This window comes from Ricinus communis, chromosome 7, assembly GCF_019578655.1.
Source record: "Ricinus communis isolate WT05 ecotype wild-type chromosome 7, ASM1957865v1, whole genome shotgun sequence".
NCBI lineage: Eukaryota > Viridiplantae > Streptophyta > Magnoliopsida > Malpighiales > Euphorbiaceae > Ricinus > Ricinus communis.
Window position 1 is genome coordinate 24,594,754 of NC_063262.1, and position 22,452 is coordinate 24,617,205.

The 22,452-nt window shown below is 32.6% G+C and overlaps 5 protein-coding genes across 9 annotated transcripts; 3 read left to right on the plus strand and 2 right to left on the minus strand.

Moving 5' to 3' along the window:
• Positions 1 to 748: 748 nt before the first annotated feature.
• On the plus strand, positions 749 to 6,074 carry LOC8275360 (3-ketoacyl CoA thiolase 1, peroxisomal). Its single transcript, XM_002521077.4, has 15 exons — positions 749 to 901; positions 1,012 to 1,133; positions 1,657 to 1,733; positions 1,842 to 1,926; positions 2,091 to 2,217; positions 2,487 to 2,585; positions 2,670 to 2,740; positions 2,823 to 2,930; positions 3,015 to 3,092; positions 3,173 to 3,305; positions 3,389 to 3,485; positions 4,439 to 4,562; positions 4,657 to 4,765; positions 4,992 to 5,075; positions 5,704 to 6,074. The coding sequence occupies exons 2-15, from the start codon at positions 1,032 to 1,034 to the stop codon at positions 5,811 to 5,813; spliced, it is 1,404 nt and encodes a 467-aa protein (XP_002521123.1). The 5' UTR covers positions 749 to 901; positions 1,012 to 1,031; the 3' UTR covers positions 5,814 to 6,074.
• LOC8275359 (thioredoxin-like protein 4B) lies at positions 4,126 to 8,298 on the minus strand. Of its 2 annotated transcripts, XR_007216667.1 has the most exons (7): positions 8,048 to 8,298; positions 7,797 to 7,954; positions 7,642 to 7,708; positions 6,463 to 6,563; positions 4,974 to 5,306; positions 4,642 to 4,876; positions 4,126 to 4,503 (listed from the first exon to the last, which is right to left on the minus strand). XR_007216667.1 is itself a non-coding variant. In XM_015720494.3 (4 exons), exons 1-4 carry the CDS (start codon positions 8,177 to 8,179, stop codon positions 6,465 to 6,467), a joined length of 456 nt encoding a protein of 151 aa, XP_015575980.1. In that variant the 5' UTR covers positions 8,180 to 8,297; the 3' UTR covers positions 6,226 to 6,464. The 2 variants fall into 2 exon arrangements, 1 of the variants encoding a protein (XP_015575980.1); XM_015720494.3 differs by lacking the exons at positions 4,126 to 4,503; positions 4,642 to 4,876; positions 4,974 to 5,306 and having other exon boundaries at positions 6,226 to 6,563; positions 8,048 to 8,297.
• A 1,529-nt stretch (positions 8,299 to 9,827) lies between these two features.
• LOC107261415 (sm-like protein LSM5) lies at positions 9,828 to 13,642 on the minus strand. Its single transcript, XM_015720459.3, has 4 exons — positions 13,482 to 13,642; positions 13,202 to 13,325; positions 10,656 to 10,728; positions 9,828 to 10,154 (listed from the first exon to the last, which is right to left on the minus strand). Exons 1-4 carry the CDS (start codon positions 13,513 to 13,515, stop codon positions 10,122 to 10,124), a joined length of 264 nt encoding a protein of 87 aa, XP_015575945.1. The 5' UTR covers positions 13,516 to 13,642; the 3' UTR covers positions 9,828 to 10,121.
• A 1,035-nt stretch (positions 13,643 to 14,677) lies between these two features.
• LOC8270838 lies at positions 14,678 to 16,451 on the plus strand. Of its 2 annotated transcripts, none has more exons than XM_015720455.3 (4): positions 14,678 to 14,861; positions 15,554 to 15,670; positions 15,771 to 15,985; positions 16,092 to 16,451. In XM_015720455.3, the coding sequence occupies exons 2-4, from the start codon at positions 15,581 to 15,583 to the stop codon at positions 16,366 to 16,368; spliced, it is 582 nt and encodes a 193-aa protein (XP_015575941.1). In that variant the 5' UTR covers positions 14,678 to 14,861; positions 15,554 to 15,580; the 3' UTR covers positions 16,369 to 16,451. The 2 variants fall into 2 exon arrangements, with proteins under 2 accessions (XP_015575941.1, XP_002521121.1); XM_002521075.4 differs by having other exon boundaries at positions 14,679 to 14,978.
• A 1,526-nt stretch (positions 16,452 to 17,977) lies between these two features.
• LOC8260959 lies at positions 17,978 to 22,269 on the plus strand. Of its 3 annotated transcripts, XM_002521074.4 has the most exons (4): positions 17,978 to 18,363; positions 19,178 to 19,460; positions 20,562 to 21,753; positions 21,834 to 22,269. In XM_002521074.4, exons 2-3 carry the CDS (start codon positions 19,438 to 19,440, stop codon positions 21,730 to 21,732), a joined length of 1,194 nt encoding a protein of 397 aa, XP_002521120.2. In that variant the 5' UTR covers positions 17,978 to 18,363; positions 19,178 to 19,437; the 3' UTR covers positions 21,733 to 21,753; positions 21,834 to 22,269. The 3 variants fall into 3 exon arrangements, with proteins under 3 accessions (XP_002521120.2, XP_015575990.1, XP_048232777.1); XM_015720504.3 differs by having other exon boundaries at positions 17,979 to 18,363; positions 20,562 to 22,269; XM_048376820.1 differs by having other exon boundaries at positions 17,979 to 18,363; positions 20,697 to 22,269.
• The last annotated feature ends 183 nt before the right edge of the window (positions 22,270 to 22,452 follow it).

Sequence of the window (22,452 nt, forward strand, 5' to 3'; positions counted from 1 at the left end):
CCGTTATAATTTATAGTATTATAATCGGCCAGATTTTTATAAAACGGTAACCCATTCCACAAACACAATGTGAAAGTGAGGCAGTCTCCAACAATAATGGTTGACCCTCACTTACCATATTTTTGTAATTTAATTAATTATAGTTGACCTTGACCATGAGAGAATTCCCATATAGGTACTTTTCAAGTTTCCATTGTTTCTTGGAAAAGACATCTTCATTTTCTCAATTACTTTTTCTTCTTCTTTTATCTTTCTTTTTTCTTTTTTCAAAAAGAAAGGCAAAGCCCAAAACAAAGAAAACTCAAGTCACATGCATATACATGTTTTCCCACAAAATCTATCATGGAAAAAAAAAAAAATGTTTTTCCACTTATTTCCATCACATCTTTCTAACTTTTATTCTGGTTTAATAAAATTCATTTCCATATAGTTAATTAGATCCATATTTTGTCAATGAATAGCATAATTCGTCTCAAAACTATCAAATATATATGACAAAGTCATATAATATATGGATAAATAGCTATTTAATGTATTAATTAGTAAATATTTTTAATTAAATATTTTTATTTCTAATTATATTCTTAATGTTAATTTATATAATTATAATTGATATATATCCAATATGTTGTTAATTATAGTTTTTATTAAATTATTATTATGTATATTTAATAATATAATTAAATTTGTATTAATATTGGAAAATGATCGCGAAGCAGATATAGTAAACGCTAATAAAAAATTATACTTAAAGCCGAAATATGATTTGAAAAAAAAAAAATGAGTGGAAGTTTAACAATCGGAAGAGGACGTGTGGAAAACGTGAAACGTATTTTTTCTTGGAAAGTTGTAAAGAAACAGCACTAGCACTACTGGTGGCTCGGAGGGCTCATTTCATTGGGTATTTGGGTCAAACTCTGAAGAAAGTTTTCATCTTTATATATATTTATGTATGTATGTATATCTGAGTCCATAGATACACCAGTTTTAAACAATTCCCATTTCTTGCAGAAGTAGAAAGTCATTTAAGAATGGAGAAAGCAGTGAACAGACAGAAAATTCTTCTTGGTCATTTGCAACCCAGTTCGCCTTTGTCTTCTCTTTCTCAGACCCAAGAATCAGTTCGTCTCTCTGTAGGTTTCGTTTTGCTTCAGTATATTTTGTTTGATTGATATCTTCTATTCTGTTTAAATTTTCTTTATTGAAATTACAAGTGGATTTAAGTGAGGTGTTTTAGATGGACAGCTTGGATTGAATGTCCGAGTTAATTATGTTCTCTTTATTTTTGTTTATGATGTATGGTCAAAGTGGAGTCGACGTCTCAAAAATCTCAATTTAAGGAGATTAGCTGATTGGAGAAGTTCTCCAAAGTTAGTATCTTTAATTTTAATTGCATGCATATACTCCTTTGTGCGGTTTGTAGTCTCTTTTCTTGACTTGAGCAGCTTGAATGATGTTGTGTATGCGAGATGTTGAATCTACTGCGTTTTTAGTTTTCAAGATCTTAAGAACAAAAGATCTTTAATATAAGGAAGTAACAACTTGCATAGACCAGTGAATTGGTATCGAAACATCCCAAAAGTAAACTAAAAACACAGTAATTTATCTTTCTACATATCAAAGATGTTGCCTGACTATTGTTCACTTATTTGTTAGACTTCAATTTGTGCTGCTGGTGATAGTACTGCATATCATCGAACAGCTGCTTTCAATGATGATGTTGTGATCGTGGCGTAAGTTAAATCTTGATTCATGAAGAAAGATGTTAAATGGTTGGGATATTGATTCTGTTGCACATTGCTTATCTGTTTTCTGTATTAAACTTGCCTATTGTAAACCAGTGCTTACCGTACTGCCATTTGCAAATCCAAGCGACGTGGTTTCAAGGATACCCATCCTGATGACCTACTTGGCTCAGTTTTGAAGGTTAGATGTCTTTGACTGAAAGTTCATGAATATTTTTCTTTTTGTTAGAATATTGGAAAAGGCTGATGTTTTTGTTTTAATGGATGCACTCTTCTGGATTTAGTTTCTTCACTTCTGTGATGAAGCACTTATCTGCCTACCTTGACAAGTTATATTCATTCTAGGCACTGATAGAGAAAACCAATGTGAATCCAAATGAGGTGGGTGATATAGTTGTGGGTACAGTTCTAGCTCCTGGGTCAGTAAGGGCAACAGAGTGCAGGATGGCAGCTTTCTTTGCTGGTTTTCCTGGTACATATTCTTTTATGGACTTTCACATAAGCTTTTATACCTTCTTTATTGGTGAACAGACTATAACTGTATTCATTTTCATAGAATATGGACAGAGACTTAGCCTATATAAATTAACAGCATCAAGAAATTTTAGTATGGCTATGTTAAATGCTAGAAATATCATATCTTAGACTGGCAAGGGAATTTGGGTATTTCATTAAATTGTACTCTTTGGATTTTTCAAGTTTGTCTTTCTCATTTGTAAGTGATTTATCTGTTCCAACCAGAAACTGTGCCCATCAGAACAGTCAACAGGCAATGCTCATCTGGCCTGCAGGCAGTTGCTGATGTTGCTGCTTCTATAAAAGCAGGATTTTATGACATTGGTAAGATGGATTCTGAGCTGCGCCTTTCTTGACTAGTTACAACCTTCTGTGTGCTTCATTGTTTTTTCTTCGTACCAATACAAGGCATTGGAGCTGGATTGGAGTGCATGACACTGGACAACATTCGCAGTACTCCTTCCCAACCTAACCCAAGAGTAATCCCAAATTGCTTTTATTTTCTCTATAGGACTTAATGGTTTGTTAGTTCATTTAGAGATGGACTTGAATTGGTGACAGGTGGAAAGCTTTACGCAAGCCCGAGATTGCCTCCTTCCTATGGGCATCACTTCTGAAAATGTTGCACAGCGTTATGGTGTAACACGTCTAGAGCAAGACCAGGCTGCTGTGAGTTCTACATAACAGTAAACATGATGTTAACTTCCTTGCAGATGTAATGTGTAATAATCTTGACACCTTTTCTTTATAAAGGTTGAATCTCATAGGAAAGCAGCTGCTGCAACAGCATCTGGTAAATTCAGAGATGAAATCATCCCAGTTTCTACAAAGGTAAGTGAATGAACGAATGCTCATGAGATTCTACTGTATTTATCTTCTTCATGTTTCTTTCTGATGACTGTTTTCTTAAGATTGTGGACCCAAAAACTGGCGAAGAGAAGACTGTCTCAATTTTGGTGGATGATGGTATTCGACCAAATACAAACATAGCAGATCTGTCCAAGCTAAAGCCTGCATTTAAAAAGGATGGGTCAACAACTGCTGGTATTTAATATTTCCATATTTGCCGCTCAATATCTTGTCCTTCAGAATCTTGCAAGTTAGATCTAACTGTAATTATGTTTTAGGTAATGCAAGCCAGGTGAGTGATGGAGCCGGTGCAGTTCTCCTTGCAAAAAGAAGTGTGGCTGTGCAGAAGGGGCTCCCAATCCTCGGGGTGTTCAGGTACTTACTTTTTCTAACACGGATATTTCTTTTAGACAAGTTTCAAAGACTTCTCTGCCAGCTCAAGTTCCAGGTTTGATACCATGTAGTCACAGTTGAGAATGTTGGACCAAACTTACATCAGTGACCATACAAGTGGGTCGGAATCTCATCTCGCACAAAACCAATAGGCTTGTGCTAAGGGCCAATCTACTCCACTTATGTGTCACTTTTTCTTATAGTTTTCCGATGTGTGGTTCTATATACATCTCCGACAATAATGATAATTACACAAACAGTTTCTATGTAGATATTGATCTCAGTATACCAACAAGGGCATGCTAGAAAATTATTGAACCAGACTTTATCTGATATCATGGCAATTTGGACAGCAGTTTAGTGTGATATGAATTTTCATATGGTGCCAAATTATAGATGAACAGGGCTAAGCAAGTTCTGCTAGAAACTCATACCAATGTGGTTTGCTTGTATGCAATATCATTTATTTACATAAATATTTGCCTTAATAACATTTAAACATAAGTGGATAGATGGCTAATGTGGTAACTTTGCTTTTTAGTTACTTTATATATTTAACCAGGGAACTAGAACTAAGATATATTTTATTAGAAAAAAAAAGGGTGAATGTGTATAAATGGTATGAAGAGAACATCATTCCTGGAAATGATACCACTTCATAAATAAGAGTTTTATTTTAGTACAGCAATTGAAGAATTTGAAAACAGAAGCAGAAATGCAGAAATGCAGAAATGATTGTCTATGGAAATCTCCAAACCTAGGAAGGAAAGAGAATCCAGAAATGACAGAAGTTAACATTAACGCATAGATGCAACATGTACTGCTTTTCTTTTTAATGTCATTTGGAATCTGAGGAGGGGCAACGAGGGAATAAATTTTTGCAGACATTGATAAAGAAATCTGCCTGTCTGGATTTATGACTCGCTTTTCTGCAGGAGTTTTGCCGCTGTTGGTGTGGATCCTGCTGTGATGGGAGTTGGCCCAGCTTTTGCAATTCCAGCTGCAGTGAAAGCTGCTGGATTAGAACTTGATAATATTGACCTATTTGAAATTAATGAGGTGCAGAGATGAATGTTGCTTATAACTTTGGTGTTGTCTTAGTTTTAACAAGAGTGCAAGAATTTCAAGTTAAGCAAACCTGTTCTTTGTTCAGGCATTTGCATCCCAATATGTTTACTGTTGCAAGAAATTGGAGCTTGATCCAGAAAAAGTAAACGTCAATGGCGGTGCAATTGCTCTTGGTCATCCTTTGGGTGCCACAGGTATGCATATCTCTCAGAAAACTGATGGTTTGAGATATCTAATAAATTGTTGCTCAATGCACCATACCAAGTATGCATCACATAATATGCCTTAAGAGTAATTATCTTTCCCTGAATCAACATATAAAAAAATATTGTCATGTGATTTGAGAAGTCTATCTTGATTTGAGAATCATATGTCATCAGTTGGCCATAATATTGAAGCTACCTGCTGCTTTTTGCATAGGTGCTCGTTGTGTTGCAACTCTTTTGCATGAGATGAAGCGCTGCGGGAAGGACTGCCGCTTTGGAGTAATCTCAATGTGCATAGGTAAGGGCATGCCATTATTTTTACAGTTAGTGAAACCACAGCAGGGTTAGGTCCGGATTTGAATTCATAATTACTTAATTTGTATAATTTGGGTAGCCATATCTGTAATCCTGCAGATGGTTGGCAATTTCCTTTGTCCAACTAGGATAGTGAAGCATGACGCATTTTAATCTCCAGATGGTAGTTAAAATGTCAAACAGTACATATTCCCTGTCTTTCTCCTTTCTGTGTCTGTTTGTGGGGAACCAGTGGGACTTGTTAGAGAAGATATACAACAACAGAAGTTACTGGATCTTATGTCTGAGATCAGATGGTATACCTTCTTCCTTCCACAGGATTATTGGTCAAATGTGATACAGAACCTACTTGATAGAACTTTCTAACAAACATCTATTACAATATTGCAAAAGAGTACCTACGGAAGTTAAGTGGAAATAAATGGTGATAAAACTAATGATGGAAGAAGAAAATATATCAATTTACAGAGGAGCATTCTTCGTAGTCTACGTGCACTTCTGAAGCAGAAAAAAGAGGAATTGAAATATTGGAATTTGTCAACAATCTTCATTAAACTTCTTTGTTGGCTACACCTACTGACCATTTGAAGTGTTGAACATAATAATTGCAGGTACAGGTATGGGGGCTGCAGCTGTTTTTGAAAGAGGAGATTGTGTGGATGAGCTATGCAATGCTCGACCTGTCAATGGTAACGACCTTTTATCAAAGGATGCTCACTAGACATGTATTCTTCACCTTGTTAAATTCATTTATGCACACCTCTGGAGGGTATTGAACAAACTAGTCATCTAATAGGGGCTGCAGGTGGGAAAATAAATATGTCAATCATCCTCTGCAGCCTAGAAAGGGTCGTGTTTATTAGAGCTTTAATGATTTCATTTGCAGGTTTGTCAAACCTCAATTAGAATGTATACTTGCTAATGCTGTTATAGTGAGCTGCTTGAAAAAAAAAAATCACAACCACCTATTTACTTGCCCTAAGTATGATTTTTTTTTTTTTTTTGAATTGCTGTATTTGGTTTACTTTAAGTCTCATTTCTTCATTAATCAAGATGCTTTTGCATTTAATTTTAATGTATTAAATCATCGAATTCTGAAGACGAGGTAGTAAAATTAAAATGCAACTTTCAGATAATATGAAACAAGTAGCTATAATTTTGCTTTAACAAAAAGGATCACCAGAGATCAGAATACAGTGCAAGTGCTACCAAATGGGCATTTATTAACAGGTTGACAGTAATTCGTTCCAGTTAAACAGAAAAAGCTTCATTAGACTTGCACCGAGCATACATTTATAGAAGGGTATCGGAAAATCACAATGTCAGAACAAATATAAGCCTAGAGATTACACAAGATGTAAAGAGACCACCTTTAAAAGTCCTTGTATAATAGCTGATATTTTGGTAGCCGCTCGGGGGGCAGAGGGCACTTCACAATCAGTTTGCCTTTCATGGCTCCTCTAAATATGGTCTACAAAAATGGGTAGCAAGTTTATGTTTAGCTTTGATCCTATATGCTCTAGAATCAAATCCACCAGAGGCAAGAAAAAAGCTGTTAAACTATGATCCATTATAAAAAAATGGAAGTTGCCTTACAAATAAGTAAACTAAATAAAGATTCAAAAGAGAAAATCTTGAACTTAAATCTTAAGGAGTGCTTGCGCTTCGGTATGAAAATATGACAGTTGCAACAAATTGTTGTCAAACTTCTCATCATAACAGCTATTTTCCCTCTTCTTAGCTGTTTCATGTTTATTTTCTTGGTTAGCGAAACTGGTGAGTTGCTAAATATCCATTTTCTCTTAAGAAACCATACATCGTGAACTCTACAAAGTGCTTAAAGATCATGGATATAAACTTGGTGGTGCTGAGCATGTATACATGCTCAATAGAATCAGATATCTACAAGTGTGTTTCAGTATACCATGAACTCCATAAGAATTAAAGAAAATCCAAGAAATGACTATCAACCCCAAAATTCTTAAACAACAAGGGATTACTAGTGCCGAACCACCATTGCCCCTTTACCACTAGTTTGTTTGGTGCACTAATTGCACAAAAGAAAAAGAAGAGAAATCAAAGGAGGGAAATGAAAACAAACGAAGAGAAGGGGGGAAAAAAGAAAAAAGAAATTGTATTTCCCCTCTTATGGTTGGTTAGCTTTTCTAAGAATAAGAGAGGAATACTATTTCTCTTATGTGTATTTATTTTTCCAGTTATACCTGTTAGTATTTTTTATTCCCCTTGCTTTCTGGTGCTATCATATTCTCTTCCATATTAACACCCAAACAACAGAAATCAATCTAATTTCTCTTCTTTTCTTTTCTCCTCACTTCCCTGGTGGAACCAAACATACTGAATTTATTCATAAAAAAAATGGAGTGCTTGAATCAACTGTTCACAGAGCATCACCAAGGGTGATCAAAAGCTAGGGACAACGGAGGTCTATTATTCCAGATATATTGGGCTATATAAAAAACAAAACACATACACACAATTGGAAGAAAAAAAAAGTGAGATTTAATAACCTTAGAAAAGAAAGAACAAACCTCAACAACATCAATGAAGTCTTGTTTGGTGTGAAAAGCACCAATCCACTTTGTATGATCAGGACTCCTGAATCAATCCACCCCACAAGTTTTTCAAAAGAAAAAAGGGAAAAACAGAAAAGAGAAAGCAGCAAAAGAAAGAAAGAAAGAAGTACCCAGAATCCATTTTCATGTGATGGGCATTAAAGAAAAAGACAGTAGAAGGAGTCAAGGTAATGTCGAAGTAATTAACGTAGACTTGAACATCCTCCGAATCCATGTCCACCAATGCTATGCTTGCAAACTTTGATACTTCACGAGCTGATTTCGATAGCTGCTTTCAATAATTTCTTTTCCTTTAGATTAATTAATCAATTAATGGACAGAAAGAAAGAAAGAAAAGATAAATCATTAAAAGAAAAAGTACCAAATCGTCGAGATGAAGGCAAACGGCGTCGGATGAGCGGCCAAAACGGAGGACGAGAACCTTGTCAATAGTGTCTCTTATTAGAGAGTCTATTTCTTTCTTCTTCGTTAGCCTCCTTAATTCCAAGCTCATTCTCTCTCTCTCTCTCTCTCTCTCTCTGTGATGCAATGAATTATCCAGTTCCAGTCGTCTTTTTTCTGCGTTTCAAGCTTTGAACGTTGTTAGCTTTCCTTTCTTTTTTAAAAGAAAAAGTTAAACAAAAAAATTAGTTTTGTTTTCTTAATTTATATCATATTTATATGAGAGTAAAGATAAGTAATTAATTCTTCAATCAATATCTTTGCCAAAAGTGAAACAGATTTAATTTGGTAAAGTTTGTACGAGAGTAAAAGATCCAATATTTTTAAAAGGCTTAATAGCTAAAAAAATCTTATATTGCACTGATTAAAATCTAATATGTAATATTTAAATTTTTAATTTTAATATTAAATTTTAATATTAATTTTGATTTTCACTTCTGTTAAAATTATCAACAAAATTTATTAACATGATGTCAATCTCGGCAACAACAATAAGAATGAAGAATCAAGTTAACACTCTCATTATTAAAATACTATCGTTTAAGCATATAAAAATAATAAAACTCCAAAGATAAAAAAAAAGAAATTTATATATCTAAATAATAATATTTTAGTAATAGAATGAATCAACGACTCTAATATTGACTCAATTATTTCTTGTTGTTATCAGAATTCATACCAAACTACGAGATTTGACAGATAATTTTATTAAATGCTAAAATTGTAATTAATATTAAAATATAATATTGAAATTAAAAATTTAAAAACTATGTATTGTATTTGATAACAAATGCAAAGTTCATAATTCTTTTGCCAATCAAGCTTTTTTTAAAATATTAAAATTTTCAATCAAAATAAATTTTTCTATATCAACCTTTTCATTTTCCTTAACCATATCACATAATTTTACTGAAAAAACAATAATAAATTCAAAAAATTATCAAAAAAATTTATACGAATTATTATAATTTTTTAAAAATAGAATATCAATTTACTTCTCTCACAAATAAAAAAAGAAAAGAAAAGACTTCAAAACTTGTGTAATGCACTTAAACACCACCTATTATAATTTGTAATAAGATGTAAACAGACTCTCAAACTTTGTAGATAAAACTAAATAGGTTATTTAAACTCTAAACTTTAATATTTTAACTTAATTTATTCTTAAATGAAAGTGAGAGTACTCTTTTTTAAACATAGAATAAAGATTCATAATTTTAATGTTATTACTAATAGCTGATTACTTATTTTTTTTAATTAAAAATTAGCTAATTATTTATTAAACTTAATTGTAAGAATTAATTATTGTTATTTTTTTATTAAATTCACTCTTTTAAATATAAAAAGTACAATTCACTCTCTTAAAATGGCTACGTGAACCAAAAAAAATAATAAAATTTTGAATTAAAATGATATAAATCCCAGAAGAGTCATTGATTCTGATTTGAACCTTAATCATTATAAGTTCATATTTAAATAGGAGGTCCTAGAAGGTAGTTTCTTCAGCGTTTACTCATTTGATGGTCAGAAAGCAAACTGAAGCTTTACAACGGTCTCTCCCACAAAAATGGCACTGCGTGTGAAACATTCTAGCTCAAAAGAGATTTTCATAATCTTTTTCATTTTTAATTTCTAAACTTGTATTGAACACAAATAAGATTTAAACAATGGTTTTGTATATGAGGTTGAAGCCAATTGCATAAAATCATAAACATATGATGGAATTTTGATAATCATGAAAGCTCTTCAGTTTGCCAAAAGTGAAACTTTGTAGCTCAAAATAGATTTTTTCCATATCAGCCTTTTCATTTTCCCCAACTATCGCATAATTTTCCAATCTGGCAGTCAGTAGTCAGTACTAGAAACTTAGCGTTCCATCAATGTCAACTTAATTTTGTGCTATTACACCAGTCTAAAAGAGGAAAGAATTCGATAATGAACCCTGTATTGCACAAATATTACTCATCAGGGGAACCACCAGGACCGTTGCATGCTCATTCTGGATCAGGGGAACCACCAGGAACCAGCTGCATTGCAAACCAAATATCAGTATACTACATCCGTACTTCACATCATTTTTCTACAAGTGTCAACAATAGAGTTCAAGAGTTTTTAAATACTCATACAAAACAAATCAGAGAAATCTCTGAAATTCTCATTGTGAGTCCTTTGTAAAGAATATTAGAAGTGGGGGTAATTGCATTCCCCTAACTTTAACTGACGTAATCATCAATCGTGAGGCACAAACGTAAGAGTTTTGCTCATAACTTTCAACAGATTGTATTTAAAGAAGCAATAATGTATATAGAAAAAAGGTCCTTTTCTTGTTCTTGATTTGTTCTGCAGAGATTTAACTACTCTTAACTTTGAACTTTTATTCATAATTTGAAGTTCCTACCACATAATAAAGGGTCCCCCTTGGCAAAGGGGAACGAGCTTTTTCAATATTCTTTGATTTCAAAAAGGCATTATCAATTATGTAAAAAATTTCCAAATGGCTATAAAAACTAATAACACGATTAACTTACAATGGCAATGTTGTTCCCATTCAGTAGAATCTGATCAAGCTTTGTTATCCGCCGCCCTTCAGCAGTGATCTCACTGTAATGTCAGTAAAGGAACAGATTTTCATGAAATTCACAAAAACATAAAACCTGTTGATGCTCACAAAGTAAATGTATGCAAGTGGGTGCCAAGAGAAAAGGTCAAGGCAAGAGACATAGAGAGACAGAAAGTTAAAGAAAAAAACAGAGAGATACCAAATGAAAATGAGTTCTTCTCAATAAATGCATTTTCATCATCAAATAATATTAGAAGCATCATCGTGCTACAACATGCATAATGAACACAAAGTCACTTCTTTAGTTCATTATTGCAAATATTAGCTGATTATCATCAATATTTTTGTACTCACACTTTATTCTAACATCTCCGCATTTGATTGAACTGCCATTAGAAAAGGTCCAGTTTTTCATTTCTCATATGTGGCTAATCAAAAGGATCAGCTCACTACCTTATCAGTCAATTTAACTCGAGGCAAAAGCAGAAAGTCACATTTTTTATTTTCATCCTGCAGTACAAATATTGTTCAAAAACCAAAATGATAATCTTTTGGCGGACTTGATTAAAAAAAAAAAAGGGTCCTCATTGCATCACTGCTCTCTTCTAATCTATCAGCCTTTCAACCATGGCACCTCACTATCTATATGAAAGACCGATACTTTAGAGAATGAGCAATACTCAGGAAGCATTCCAACTAAACTCAAATTATTCAGTCTTTTTTTATTTGAATTTAAAAAGTGCATTTTCTGGATTATGCAGTAGGAGAAATTGTATAAACTTCAAAATCTTAAGAGATGTATGAGCCTTTCCTACATCTAGCGGCCATATGCCAAGGATTCTTCAACACATACACGGATAATAGCATGTTCAATCTTTTGGGTAGGATCAATCCTTTGATATGAGCTCTATACTTCAGCATAGTGAACCTTGAAAAAACTAGTTAACAATTCATTTTCAATTGTACAAACACTTAGATGGATATCAACATCAAGCCATTATCTATTCCATGCCATAATTCTACTCATTTATGTCAAACTCCCTTCAAGAGAAAGAGAGGCGCCACCAATAACCAGCTAATGGTAACATCACCATAAACTCACTGCTCTATTTACAATTCTATGAAGATTTTTCCTCAATTAACAAAATTAATAAATAAATGATAAGCAAAAGTTTGTAGAAAACCCTAATCCCCAATATACAGAAAACCTCAACTTCAATAGCAAATTCGCAGTAGCCAATGTATTCGCTTACCAAGAGTAAGCATAGCGTACTATTATCACTTCAACTCTTCCAAAACACGTGTTCACCAGCAAGACCTGATTGCAATTAGGTTATTTCCTCTATAGACTGCCCCAGCCATCAAAATTGTCCAATCACAAGGATCAGTTGATGACAAGTTTAAAGATCTCTGCATCTACCTCCATCATAACACATAACGTTAAAGCTTCAGCTACCTACCTCGTCTACTGCAAGAGGGTGCTACTGTTGGTTATCAGCCTAGCTGAATACAGAACCAGAACATCACCTTTAAACTATCATTCTCAATAGCATTCATTTAAACATGCAAAAGATAACTTTTTGGCTGGCTTGATCAATTTTTTTTTTACCTAGCATAAACCCTCTTATCCTCATCAATCAGCCTTTAGAATTGCCATACCCTATACGTAAGTCTTTTTCTTAATAAGCACTGGCTAACCAAGGAGACTCAGTTGAAATATATTATCTTAGACACTGCATTCTAATTATGCTCAACCTCCTCAATCTCTGTTTATTTGGTGGTTACTATGTGTTTAAAGTTAAACAGTACTATTTCAGAAAGGCATATTCTAGACAGTATAGCAGGAAAGAATCATGAAAACTTCAGAAGTTTAAAGACATATATTTAGCCAAATCCCTAAGGATTTCTCACCCCATACACAGACAAGAGTGGTCTAGAATGAATGAACTCAATACTTGCAAGATTAAACAAAATGGGATTCTCAATCTCTTGATATGTATCTAAGCATAGCAAACCCAAATCCTAGTTAACAAATATGTCCAAATAACTTCATTTTCTTTTATAGGAATCACTATGATATCAAAAATTAAACCTTCCAACTCCACAATCTCTACTCTTTACTCTTTTAGGTCAAAATTGAAACTTTTCACTTCAAAAGATGCACCACTAGTAACCAGATAATAGTAACATGATTATAAACTCACAGCATAATTTAATCAGCATTGAAAAAAAATAATTGGGATTATATCTTAGATTAACTTTCTCCTTCAGCTCAATCAGAAAGTTATCAAAACTAAAGAAAGCACAACGAAGCATAATTTGCTACTCACCTACAACTCTATAAGAAAGATTTTTGCCTTTCTCAATTCAAAATCTCTTTTCTAAAAAAAAAGGCCAAAAGGTTTGTAACCAAAACCCTAAACCCTAATATACATACACACAAGAAAAAAAGAAAACCTCAGTAACCAATGAATAAGTTAAACCCTAAAACCAGAAGAGTTAAGTTTAACGTACTATTCAGTGACATCTTCAAGCACCATATTCACATAAACGTCAAATCCTCTTAGAGTGCCAACAAGCTCCTTATCTCCTTTCATAATTACCCAGATTTTTGACCCAATGCAGCGATCTATAAGCTCTGCCGAATCAAAATTCCAAATTATATATATATATATATATATATATATATATATATATAAAAGAAACAAAAAGTTAGCAACTTTTTAGCGGCAAAATTACTTCTTTTTTTTCTCTAGAAAAGATTATACTTGACAGAAAAGGAGAGTAACGGAACCTGAAGGGAGAAGCTGGGAGGGATTGTTAGCCATGATTTTGGACAATCAAAGATTCTTTAGCAATTAGCAGAGAGTTAAAGTGAGGGTCTTGATTCTTTGAAGCGATGTTTGTGTATTGCGGTTGTTTTTTCAAAAAATAAAATAAAATCGTGGAGACATTCTCCTATGACTGAAATAACCCTGATGCTTATTGAGAAATTTTTAAATTCTTTTAGATATCTTTTAGTATACTATTTCAATTTTTATTACTCATTTAATAAAATTTTAATAAATTAAGCAAGAAAGTGTAATATTGCTAAACCAATTAATATGAAAATATATTTATTAAAATTAAAAGATAATAGAATAGTTGGGGCTTAAGAAATTTTTTGCACCTGATAATTATTATTATCTAAAAGTTATATCAAACATATTTAATAAAATAGTTAATAGTATTTCTATTTAAAAAAATATCGATTAATTAATTAATTATTTTTTATTTATTTAACAACACTATTTCTAATAAAAACTATTAGTAATATTTTATTTTATATTGATTATAACTAAATTTTTTTAACTCATGATAAATAATTATTATTTTAAAATTATTATTAAATAAAAAAATTAATTAATAAAGTTTAAATTTTATTTTTTATTTCTAAAGTAACCTTTTATATATATTACTAATAGTAAATATTAATTGATTTAAAAAAAATTAATTGTAGTCTTTTCATTTATTAAATATGTTTTTAATTTATTTTTGTAAACATTATTATTAAAATAGAATATTTACAGAAATAAATTGATTTATTTTTATTAATTATTTAATATATTAACAATAATTATTAATAAAAAATTATAAATAATTTAATTTATTAATATAATTACGAAATATCATTTATGAACTATTCACCATACTTATAAATTATGTTATAGTCCAAATCAAATCAAAATTATTTTGAATTTTTTCATCATAATTATCATATAAAATAGTGCGTACATTAAGAAATTTTAAAATTAATTAAGTTGAGATTAAATATCAACAGCTCGAGTGAAGTATGCATTTTAAAGATTTAACAAATAAAGTAAGCCAGAGTGGCAGGGCTGTTAAGTCATTGTGCAATAAAGGAAATATCTATACAAAATCATTAGGCAATGACTAATGTTTTCAGAAAAAGGGAATATGAAAACTGAATTCAACCGTGAATTACTATTTTGTTAGCATTTGACAACTAGGAAAAGAGTTGGGAAGTGGAAAGTGGAAAGAAATATTCAGAAATTGAAAAATACCAAAAATAGATTTTTTTAAGAAAAAAGAAGTAAATGACATATGTAATTCCTTTGTTACTCTTGTCAATATTCTTCCAGATTCGTAGAAATCGTAAGAGATTGGTTACAAGGTACGAACAGAAGAAAACAGATTTCTTTCAGAATCTTTTTCTTTTCTTTTCGGCTTCTAATCAAATTTCTCTTTCTCTCTTGTAACCTTCATCTCACTCTTGTTCTCTACAAAACAGGTAACTTTTCTATTTTCTTTTCATAATTTTCTGGGTTTCTCCCTCACTCTTTTAGTTGGCACAGTAATTTCATCTTTTTTCATATCTTTTACACCAATTCCTTTCTGGGTTTTCAATTTTTAGATGTTAATCGATTCTTTTTTATATATCTTTGTGAAATATTATCTGTTGGGTTCAGACCTCAAAGTCTGAATTTAGAAAGGGTAAAATCTAAAATCGTTCCTCGACTCATAATTTTGTTGTTATTGATTGAAAGAGAATTTAGCACAGTCATGGCATGAAGTTATTGTTCGAAATTGTTTTGGTAATCCTCATTGTTTTCGATGTCTGTCGCTACTATCCCTTCAAAAAATAAAATGCCACTCGCTACTTAACTTTTGATTCAATACATTTAACCCTTTCTGGGTTCTTGTGTTCTTTAGATGTTAATTGATTGTTTTGATTTCTGTAAACATAGTTTACTAAAAAGATATGTTGGGTTCATTGTAAAAACACCTCGAAGTCTGAATTTTTGAAAGAAAAAAATAAAAATTGTCACTTTGACTTGACTGTATAGTTTATGTGTTTTTATATAGTTTGAAGGGTGTTGAACACAATCATCAATGGCTGTTTCTGTTACGCAAATGTCTATAATTGTTGGAATTCTGGGTGCACTGTCCTTTATTTTTGGTGTAATCGCTGAAAATAAGAAGGTATTTGAAGTTACCATAAGTTTGCATCTGATTCAGTGGACTTATTTAAGAATTTTTTCTAATATTTGTTGGTTGTGTTTGATTTGGGGTGTATGTAAAGCCTGCAGCTGGAACTCCAATAACTGGAAAAGGTGTAGTGATTTGCAAGTATCCATCTGATCCAACTGTTGCCTTGGGTTATCTATCTTTTGCATTTCTTGTAGCATCTACAGTGGCTGGCTATCTGTCTCTTTTTTATCCTTATAAAGGCAAATCTGTTCCTCAATCTGTGTTGTTTCAAAGTGCCAGTTTTTCTACATTCTTCAGCATTTCCTTGTAAGCATACATACTTATTTTCTCTCATGTTAGTGCATTTGATTTTTGGTTCTTGTTTTCGAGGTTTTGGTGTCCTCCCTTACTAGTTTGTGTGTATCCGTGTCAGGTTTACTGGGGGATTAGCAGCCACTCTGCTTTTATGGCCAACAATCACAGAGCAATTCCATTTGACTCGCAAGGTTCATCACAATCTCGAGACTACTTGCCCTACTGCTAAGACTGGTCTCCTTGGTGGGGGTGCATTTGTCTCTCTTGACTCGGCCCTCTTCTGGTTAGTTTCCCTTATGTTAGCTGATAATGCGCGCGAGGACTACTTTGAAGAGGTGGAGAATGAGTGCAAGCCTGAATATAATGCACCTGCACATCTCAAGGGCACTGCATAAGCTTGAGAAATATTTCCCTGTATTCTGTCTTTGGCTTTAGACATTTACATGCCACATTAATAAATTGTTAATTAGCATGATCAGCCAACTCTATGAAGCACATGAATCTTTTTTGACCAGTGATACAGTATCAGCAATTACTGTTGGAAATTAGGTCGGGCACCCATGATGATACTAAGCCCATTCACTACATTCTTTTTTTGTTTTTCTTTCTTTTTCGAGGTAAAAGGATAACTTCATTAATTAGAAATATCGAAAGAACAAAGCAGAAACTAAACAGCTTGGAGGATTCATCTCCCAAGACATACAATCTGACATAGAACAAGCAGCTCTAGCTAACACATGAGCCACCTTATTATTTCAAACAATTAATAGTCTCAGACAAGTAAAATAATGATAGTATCTGCCATTACCAACTAGGAAACTACTGAATAAGCTAAGTTTAAAATATAATTATCCGATCGCATTTCAAATTCGTTAAAAAGTTAAATTTAAAAATAAATGCAAAGTATAAAATTTGTTTGATAGCTAATCGAAAGTTATATAATCAAGAATACTATTTTAAAAGTTGATACTAAAATCTAAATATCATTAAAATTTTGAAAAATACTTAAGAAATAAATATAGTATAATTTCTGTTGAACGATTTAGAAATTATCCTAATGTTTTAAGCCAAATCTCACAAGCGGCAAACTCTTGAAAGAAAAAAGAAAAAGAGAAAAAAGAAATTATCCTAATAAAACTGACACTTCTATAATTTAAAAATTAATTTTTTTATTTAAATAGATAAACTATAATAAATAAGAGACTGATATATAGAAATAGTAAGAGAGAAAATTTTTTAAACTGATTAAGATACTCTTAGAATTAATAAGTAATTATATTCTATCATAATTATATATGTAATTAATTTAATTTCCTAATTCTAATAGAATTAATTAGTGATTAATTTTCTAATTCTAATAGAATTAATTAGTGATTAATATAATATAACCCTAATGCTAATCTTAATCCTAATCCTATTATAATTTTATATACACTCCTAATTCTATAAGAAAATTGATGAATATATTACACTATATATAAACTTATGATGGAGTTCAAATAAGTCACTACAAATTTTCATAAAAAAAATAAAAAATAAGAAGCAAAAAAAAGGTATAACATTTTTATTTTTATTTTATTAATTTATTTATTAACGTGTATATTTTTTTTGATCCTATAATATTTCTATATAATTTTTAATTGTATAAGAGATTTATGAATTATTTTCTCACATTATATATTTATACCTATAATGAAGTTTAAATAATAAAATATAAATTCTTATAAAAATTAAAAATAAAAAGTCATAAAAATTTTTAATTTTTATTTTATTAATATATTAATTTATATATTTATTATTTCTATAATAATATTTTATTAATAGAATTATTTATTATTGATCAATCATTTAATATGAAAATATATAAATATATAAATATATGTATAGATTATTTATTAATTTAATTTGTGTACCATAAAGATTTTTGAAAAAGAGATTAATTCCTTGGCCCTCGCCGTATATCAACATCCCAATGGAACCAACATAAATTTGTGGCCTTTAAAAAGCGCATGCAAAGCCACGTGTAAAACATCGACCGGAACTCCACCATCTCGTCGCCTTTTCTCCAACAGCGACGACAACAGTTGTAGACACCGTCTGACCCAACTCATCACCTCTTTCCATTCCATTTCCGTCGCCAATTTATGTTACAAAAGCCCCCACATTTCTCCCTCTATATAACACACACACACACACACACACACACATATTCTCTGTCTTAAATTTTTCTTTTCATCATCTCAATTTCACCACCTCTTACTCTTTTTGTTTTATTATTATTGTTATTGTTAATTTTTACTTTCTCTGTCTATCTCTCTCTATATCTCAGCGAGTCTTTCACGCAACCTCCTTTTACCAGAAGAGGAATTCATTTCCCTTTCTTTTCCTTTGTAATAATCCCTCACCTTCTCTCTTTCTTAACAATCTAATTTAATTACCTCTTCATTTTGGGCTATAATTACAAGTTATTTGATTGATGATTCTGATTCTGATTCATATTGATGATTTCTGTGTTTAATTGGTTTTTTTTTTTGATAATATGGGTTTTAATTGCGGGCCAAAGTGAACAATTCTTTTGCTTAAAAAAATACTCAAATTACCTAATTTCAGACTACTTTATTTTTGTTTGCCTGTTTTATTTTATGTCTATAATGTCAGAAATTATCAGGGTTTGTTGTCTGTTCAGTTCTGATTTTGGTGTCCGTTGCAATTGTGTAGGTACTTTGTTTTAATTCATTTTGTGTGTAATAATGAATAAAGATGGATAAACTGGATCTTTCTTTACTGCACAATAGTGATCATAGGTACAATTAGGGATTGATGGTGTATTGGTCTGTCATTATGAACTGCTGTTCCATGCTTATTAAACAAAATAATTCACATTTGGGACTTTGTTTACTAATGAACCCATAAAAATTTTAATTGTATTAAGTGGTTCTCAAGCTTTAATCTCTTTGTTAGTACCCATAAATGTATTACTTTTTATCCCAGCAGCTGCTGTAAGGGTGTGTTGATTTCATAAGCTTTATTAAAGAATGATGCTGAATTTGCTAGTTTGCGCTTTGCTTGTTTCTTGTATGGCTTTTAATTGCTACAACACTTTTGAACGCCAGTGTAGATTTTAGTTTATTCTATTGACTGCTAATGAAACTTTTAATGACATTAATGTGACCATGATTTCTTTTTCTGGGGGTATAACTGCAGGTTTTATGACTCTTTGGTAACTTACTGGCTCAGGAAGTATTTATTTATTTTATGACGGTTGTAGACCTGCAAGTGTCACTGCACTAAGCATTACTGAAATATTTATCACATTCGCTGGAGCATTGTAAGAGTACTAGGCTGTGGATTTTCTTTGTAAAGTTGATTAAAAGATTCTATAGCTTTCAATTGCTTACTCAAGTAGAGCTTCTGAAGCTTCCAGTGGGGTATTTCTACAGTGTTGCTTCCAGTGACAAGTATATATGCAGTTGAAAGATAATTGTTTGTAAGTTTAAGCCTTATCTTCTTCTTTTGTCCTTTCTGTTTATTACATTTCAAATTATATTTGTTGTACTGTGAGTTTTCTTTTCAAATGTATTTTTATGTGTACCGTGTCCAAGTAGTTTATAAGGTGCCTCATTACCAGTTCTTTTTGACATTGTGATAAAACCATTGAGATTTATAACATGAAGAATTAGTTGAGAACAAGAAATTGTAGGAAGCCAGATTATACCATTATCAGTGCCTGCTTTTAAAAATTCTGTATTTTGCAGAGGTGTTTTTTCAATAAATAGTATTTTCGTTGCATGTTTTGGTTAGTCAAGGTGGATAGGTGAACCGGTTGGAAGGGACAGTAGGCAATAGCATAATAGGATAGCATTTGTATTTCTAATATTTCTATGAAGTTGAAAGACAAGATATAAGCAATAAACTATTGAAGGTGCAATAGCTGTACAAGTATGAATGGTGAAATGTACTGGTGCTGATGGAATGTTGAACAGAAGTCATGGTTGAATAAAACTTTGCTCAATGTGGTGAGTAAGGATAACCTATTACTTAGCAGAGATAATAACTCGTAGAGATAATAACTGGCTAAGTGGACCTACTATTATGGTCCTTACCAGTTAATTTTTTTGGCGGATTGCTAGAAGTTGTGGTGGGAAGGACCCTTCTTGAAGTTTAAGATATTTGATGTGATCATTGTGTTAGCTGGTTTAGCCTTTAAACCATTCAATTGTGAGGTCTCGGTTACAATGCCTATGGTACATGTGTGTCTCGTCACTGGGTATACTCAATACCAAGCAATAGAGATCTTGGATATTCTGCATGCCTTTGATCTAGCATGGCACTTTTGTTAATTTTTCATCTAATAATACAGATATGTATTGTTCCCAGAAGTTTTGAACTCATTAAGACTCATGAAATACTCCCTTAATTATTGTGATCAAATTACTGATGCTTGCTGTCAATAATGTTCAGATATTGGGTATTTATTTACACTAAATATTATAGACAGCAATAATGCTGTTCCCCTTTTTAATAGACTGATCCATGTTAATTAGTATTGTTATTCTAATAAGTTCCTATGTTGAGCATCTGATTACAGAGCATCCAAGATGACCGGTGTGAAAAGAAGTCGTTATACTGATTCAGATATTCGTACCCTTCATAATGAACTAGATGAGGTCTCATGTCCTATCTGCATGGACCATCCGCATAATGCTGTTCTCCTCCTTTGCAGCTCTCATGAGAAGGGCTGTAGATCTTACATTTGTGATACAAGTTCCAGACATTCAAATTGCCTGGACCGTTATAAAAAGCTGAGGGACAGTTCTGGGAGCAATACCACCTTAGACAGTAGTTTACCTATCAACTCATTCAGTTCCAGTAATATTTCCGATACAAGCTTGACTTTGGGAGCTCGCGTGCTTGATTCTTATGAAAATCATAATCAAAGTGACAGTGATAATATAACATCTGTTAGAATGCCTGAGCAACTTTTAGAAAATAGTATCCAACATCCTAATAGACAGGTAGAGACACGAGGAGAAGGCGTTTTAGAGGCAGGTGATTCTGAGTCATTTCCTGATAGGATTGAACTTGAAGAGGCTGATGTGGTGAACTCATCAGAGGCAGGATTGAGTTTGAAATGCCCTTTATGCAGAGGAGCTGTACTAGGATGGGAAGTTGTGGAAGAGGCCAGAAAATATCTAAATTTGAAGAAGCGAAGCTGCTCTCGGGAATCTTGCTCATTCTGTGGGAACTACCAAGAATTGCGTAGGCACGCTAGGAGGGTTCACCCAACAACCCGACCCTCTGATGTTGATCCATCCAGAGAACGGGCTTGGAGATGTCTTGAGCGACAGAGGGAATATGGTGACATTGTCAGTGCCCTTCGTTCAGCCATGCCGGGTGCTGTTGTGGTTGGCGATTATGTTATAGAAAATGGTGATAGGTTTTCAGTTGAAAGGGAAGGTGGTGCAGGTGAAGTTAATGCCCCATGGTGGACTACTTTCTTTTTGTTTCAGATGATTGGCTCAATTGATGGTGCAGCCGAACCAAGGGCTCGGTCAAGAGCTTGGACAAGACACCGCAGATCAGGTGGAGCATTACCTGAGCGTCGATTCCTTTGGGGTGAGAATCTGTTGGGTCTGCAGGATGATGATGAAGATGATGAAGGTGACTTGCATATTCTAAGTGATGCAGGTGAAGATGCTTCACCAATCCCAAGAAGACGGCGGCGTTTGACTAGATCAAGGTCTGATGATCGATCATAAGAGATGGACATCATTTTTCTGGTAAATCTCTGGCATTTAGTATGTAGTGGAATGTAATGTGAATGCCCATCTGCTGATCAATGGGTATCGTTTACCATTAGGTTCCATTAACATGCAGAAATTGCCAGCAGATGAGTATGGTGATTAAGACTCAAGAACTCAGAAACCTATTCGCCCCGGGCTAGTTGAGCAAGAAAGATCTTCAAAATGGTTAAAATGTGCGTTTCAACTTTCATGGTCTCCTGCTTTCGATTGTTAGGAAAACATGACTACAGTACAAGAAGAATGATGTAGTCTGTAGATCTTATCTTTAGTACTAGCAGCATTTCTATTCGGTTGAAGTTGGATTTGGTTACTCAAAATCTTAAAACTGATATCAGATTGTTGTAATAGTCTTAGATATGTTATATTCATGTCATTGATCTGAAAGAGTGAAAAGGAAAGGAAATACGACCTTTTGTTGCTTGCAATTACTGAAATTGCACTGTATAATCTAGTTGACAAGTAACATTGTGTGCAGTGTTGTTTGTGGTTTTAGCGATCGTTGCATCTGTTGTTGTGATATCTGATGTGCCATCTCATATGCTTGTAGTACGTCTATAGGAGGTCAAGAGCATCTTCAAGGGTATTCTTTTATTAAAGTATTTTAATATAAAATTTTATTCAACTGTTATAAATCTTTTCCTATTTAGTTCTTTATTTTCTTATATTCACTGATGG

What these genes read in the sequence shown, in the direction of transcription:
- LOC8275360 (XM_002521077.4), top strand. Translation starts at nt 1,032, where the DNA reads ATGGAGAAAGCAGTGAACAGACAGAAAATTCTTCTTGGTCATTTGCAA. An exon ending in AAGAATCAGTTCGTCTCTCT is followed by an intron (nt 1,134 to 1,656) that starts GTAGGTTTCGTT and finishes CTTATTTGTTAG; the next exon opens with ACTTCAATTTGTGCTGCTGG. An exon ending in AGCAGGATTTTATGACATTG is followed by an intron (nt 2,586 to 2,669) that starts GTAAGATGGATT and finishes TACCAATACAAG; the next exon opens with GCATTGGAGCTGGATTGGAG.
- LOC8270838 (XM_015720455.3), top strand. Translation starts at nt 15,581, where the DNA reads ATGGCTGTTTCTGTTACGCAAATGTCTATAATTGTTGGAATTCTGGGT. An exon ending in TAATCGCTGAAAATAAGAAG is followed by an intron (nt 15,671 to 15,770) that starts GTATTTGAAGTT and finishes GTGTATGTAAAG; the next exon opens with CCTGCAGCTGGAACTCCAAT. An exon ending in ACATTCTTCAGCATTTCCTT is followed by an intron (nt 15,986 to 16,091) that starts GTAAGCATACAT and finishes TATCCGTGTCAG; the next exon opens with GTTTACTGGGGGATTAGCAG.
- LOC107261415 (XM_015720459.3), bottom strand. Translation starts at nt 13,515, where the DNA reads ATGGCTAACAATCCCTCCCAGCTTCTCCCTTCAG. An exon ending in CTTGAAGATGTCACTGAATA is followed by an intron (nt 10,729 to 13,201) that starts GTACGTTAAACT and finishes CTGACATTACAG; the next exon opens with TGAGATCACTGCTGAAGGGC. An exon ending in ATGGGAACAACATTGCCATT is followed by an intron (nt 10,155 to 10,655) that starts GTAAGTTAATCG and finishes TTTGCAATGCAG; the next exon opens with CTGGTTCCTGGTGGTTCCCC.
- LOC8260959 (XM_002521074.4), top strand. Translation starts at nt 19,438, where the DNA reads ATGCAGTTGAAAGATAATTGTTT. An exon ending in CAGTTGAAAGATAATTGTTT is followed by an intron (nt 19,461 to 20,561) that starts GTAAGTTTAAGC and finishes ATCTGATTACAG; the next exon opens with AGCATCCAAGATGACCGGTG.
- LOC8275359 (XM_015720494.3), bottom strand. Translation starts at nt 8,179, where the DNA reads ATGAGCTTGGAATTAAGGAGGCTAACGAAGAAGAAAGAAATAGACTCT. An exon ending in CACATGAAAATGGATTCTGG is followed by an intron (nt 7,709 to 7,796) that starts GTACTTCTTTCT and finishes GGATTGATTCAG; the next exon opens with GAGTCCTGATCATACAAAGT. An exon ending in ACTTCATTGATGTTGTTGAG is followed by an intron (nt 6,564 to 7,641) that starts GTTTGTTCTTTC and finishes CCATTTTTGTAG; the next exon opens with ACCATATTTAGAGGAGCCAT.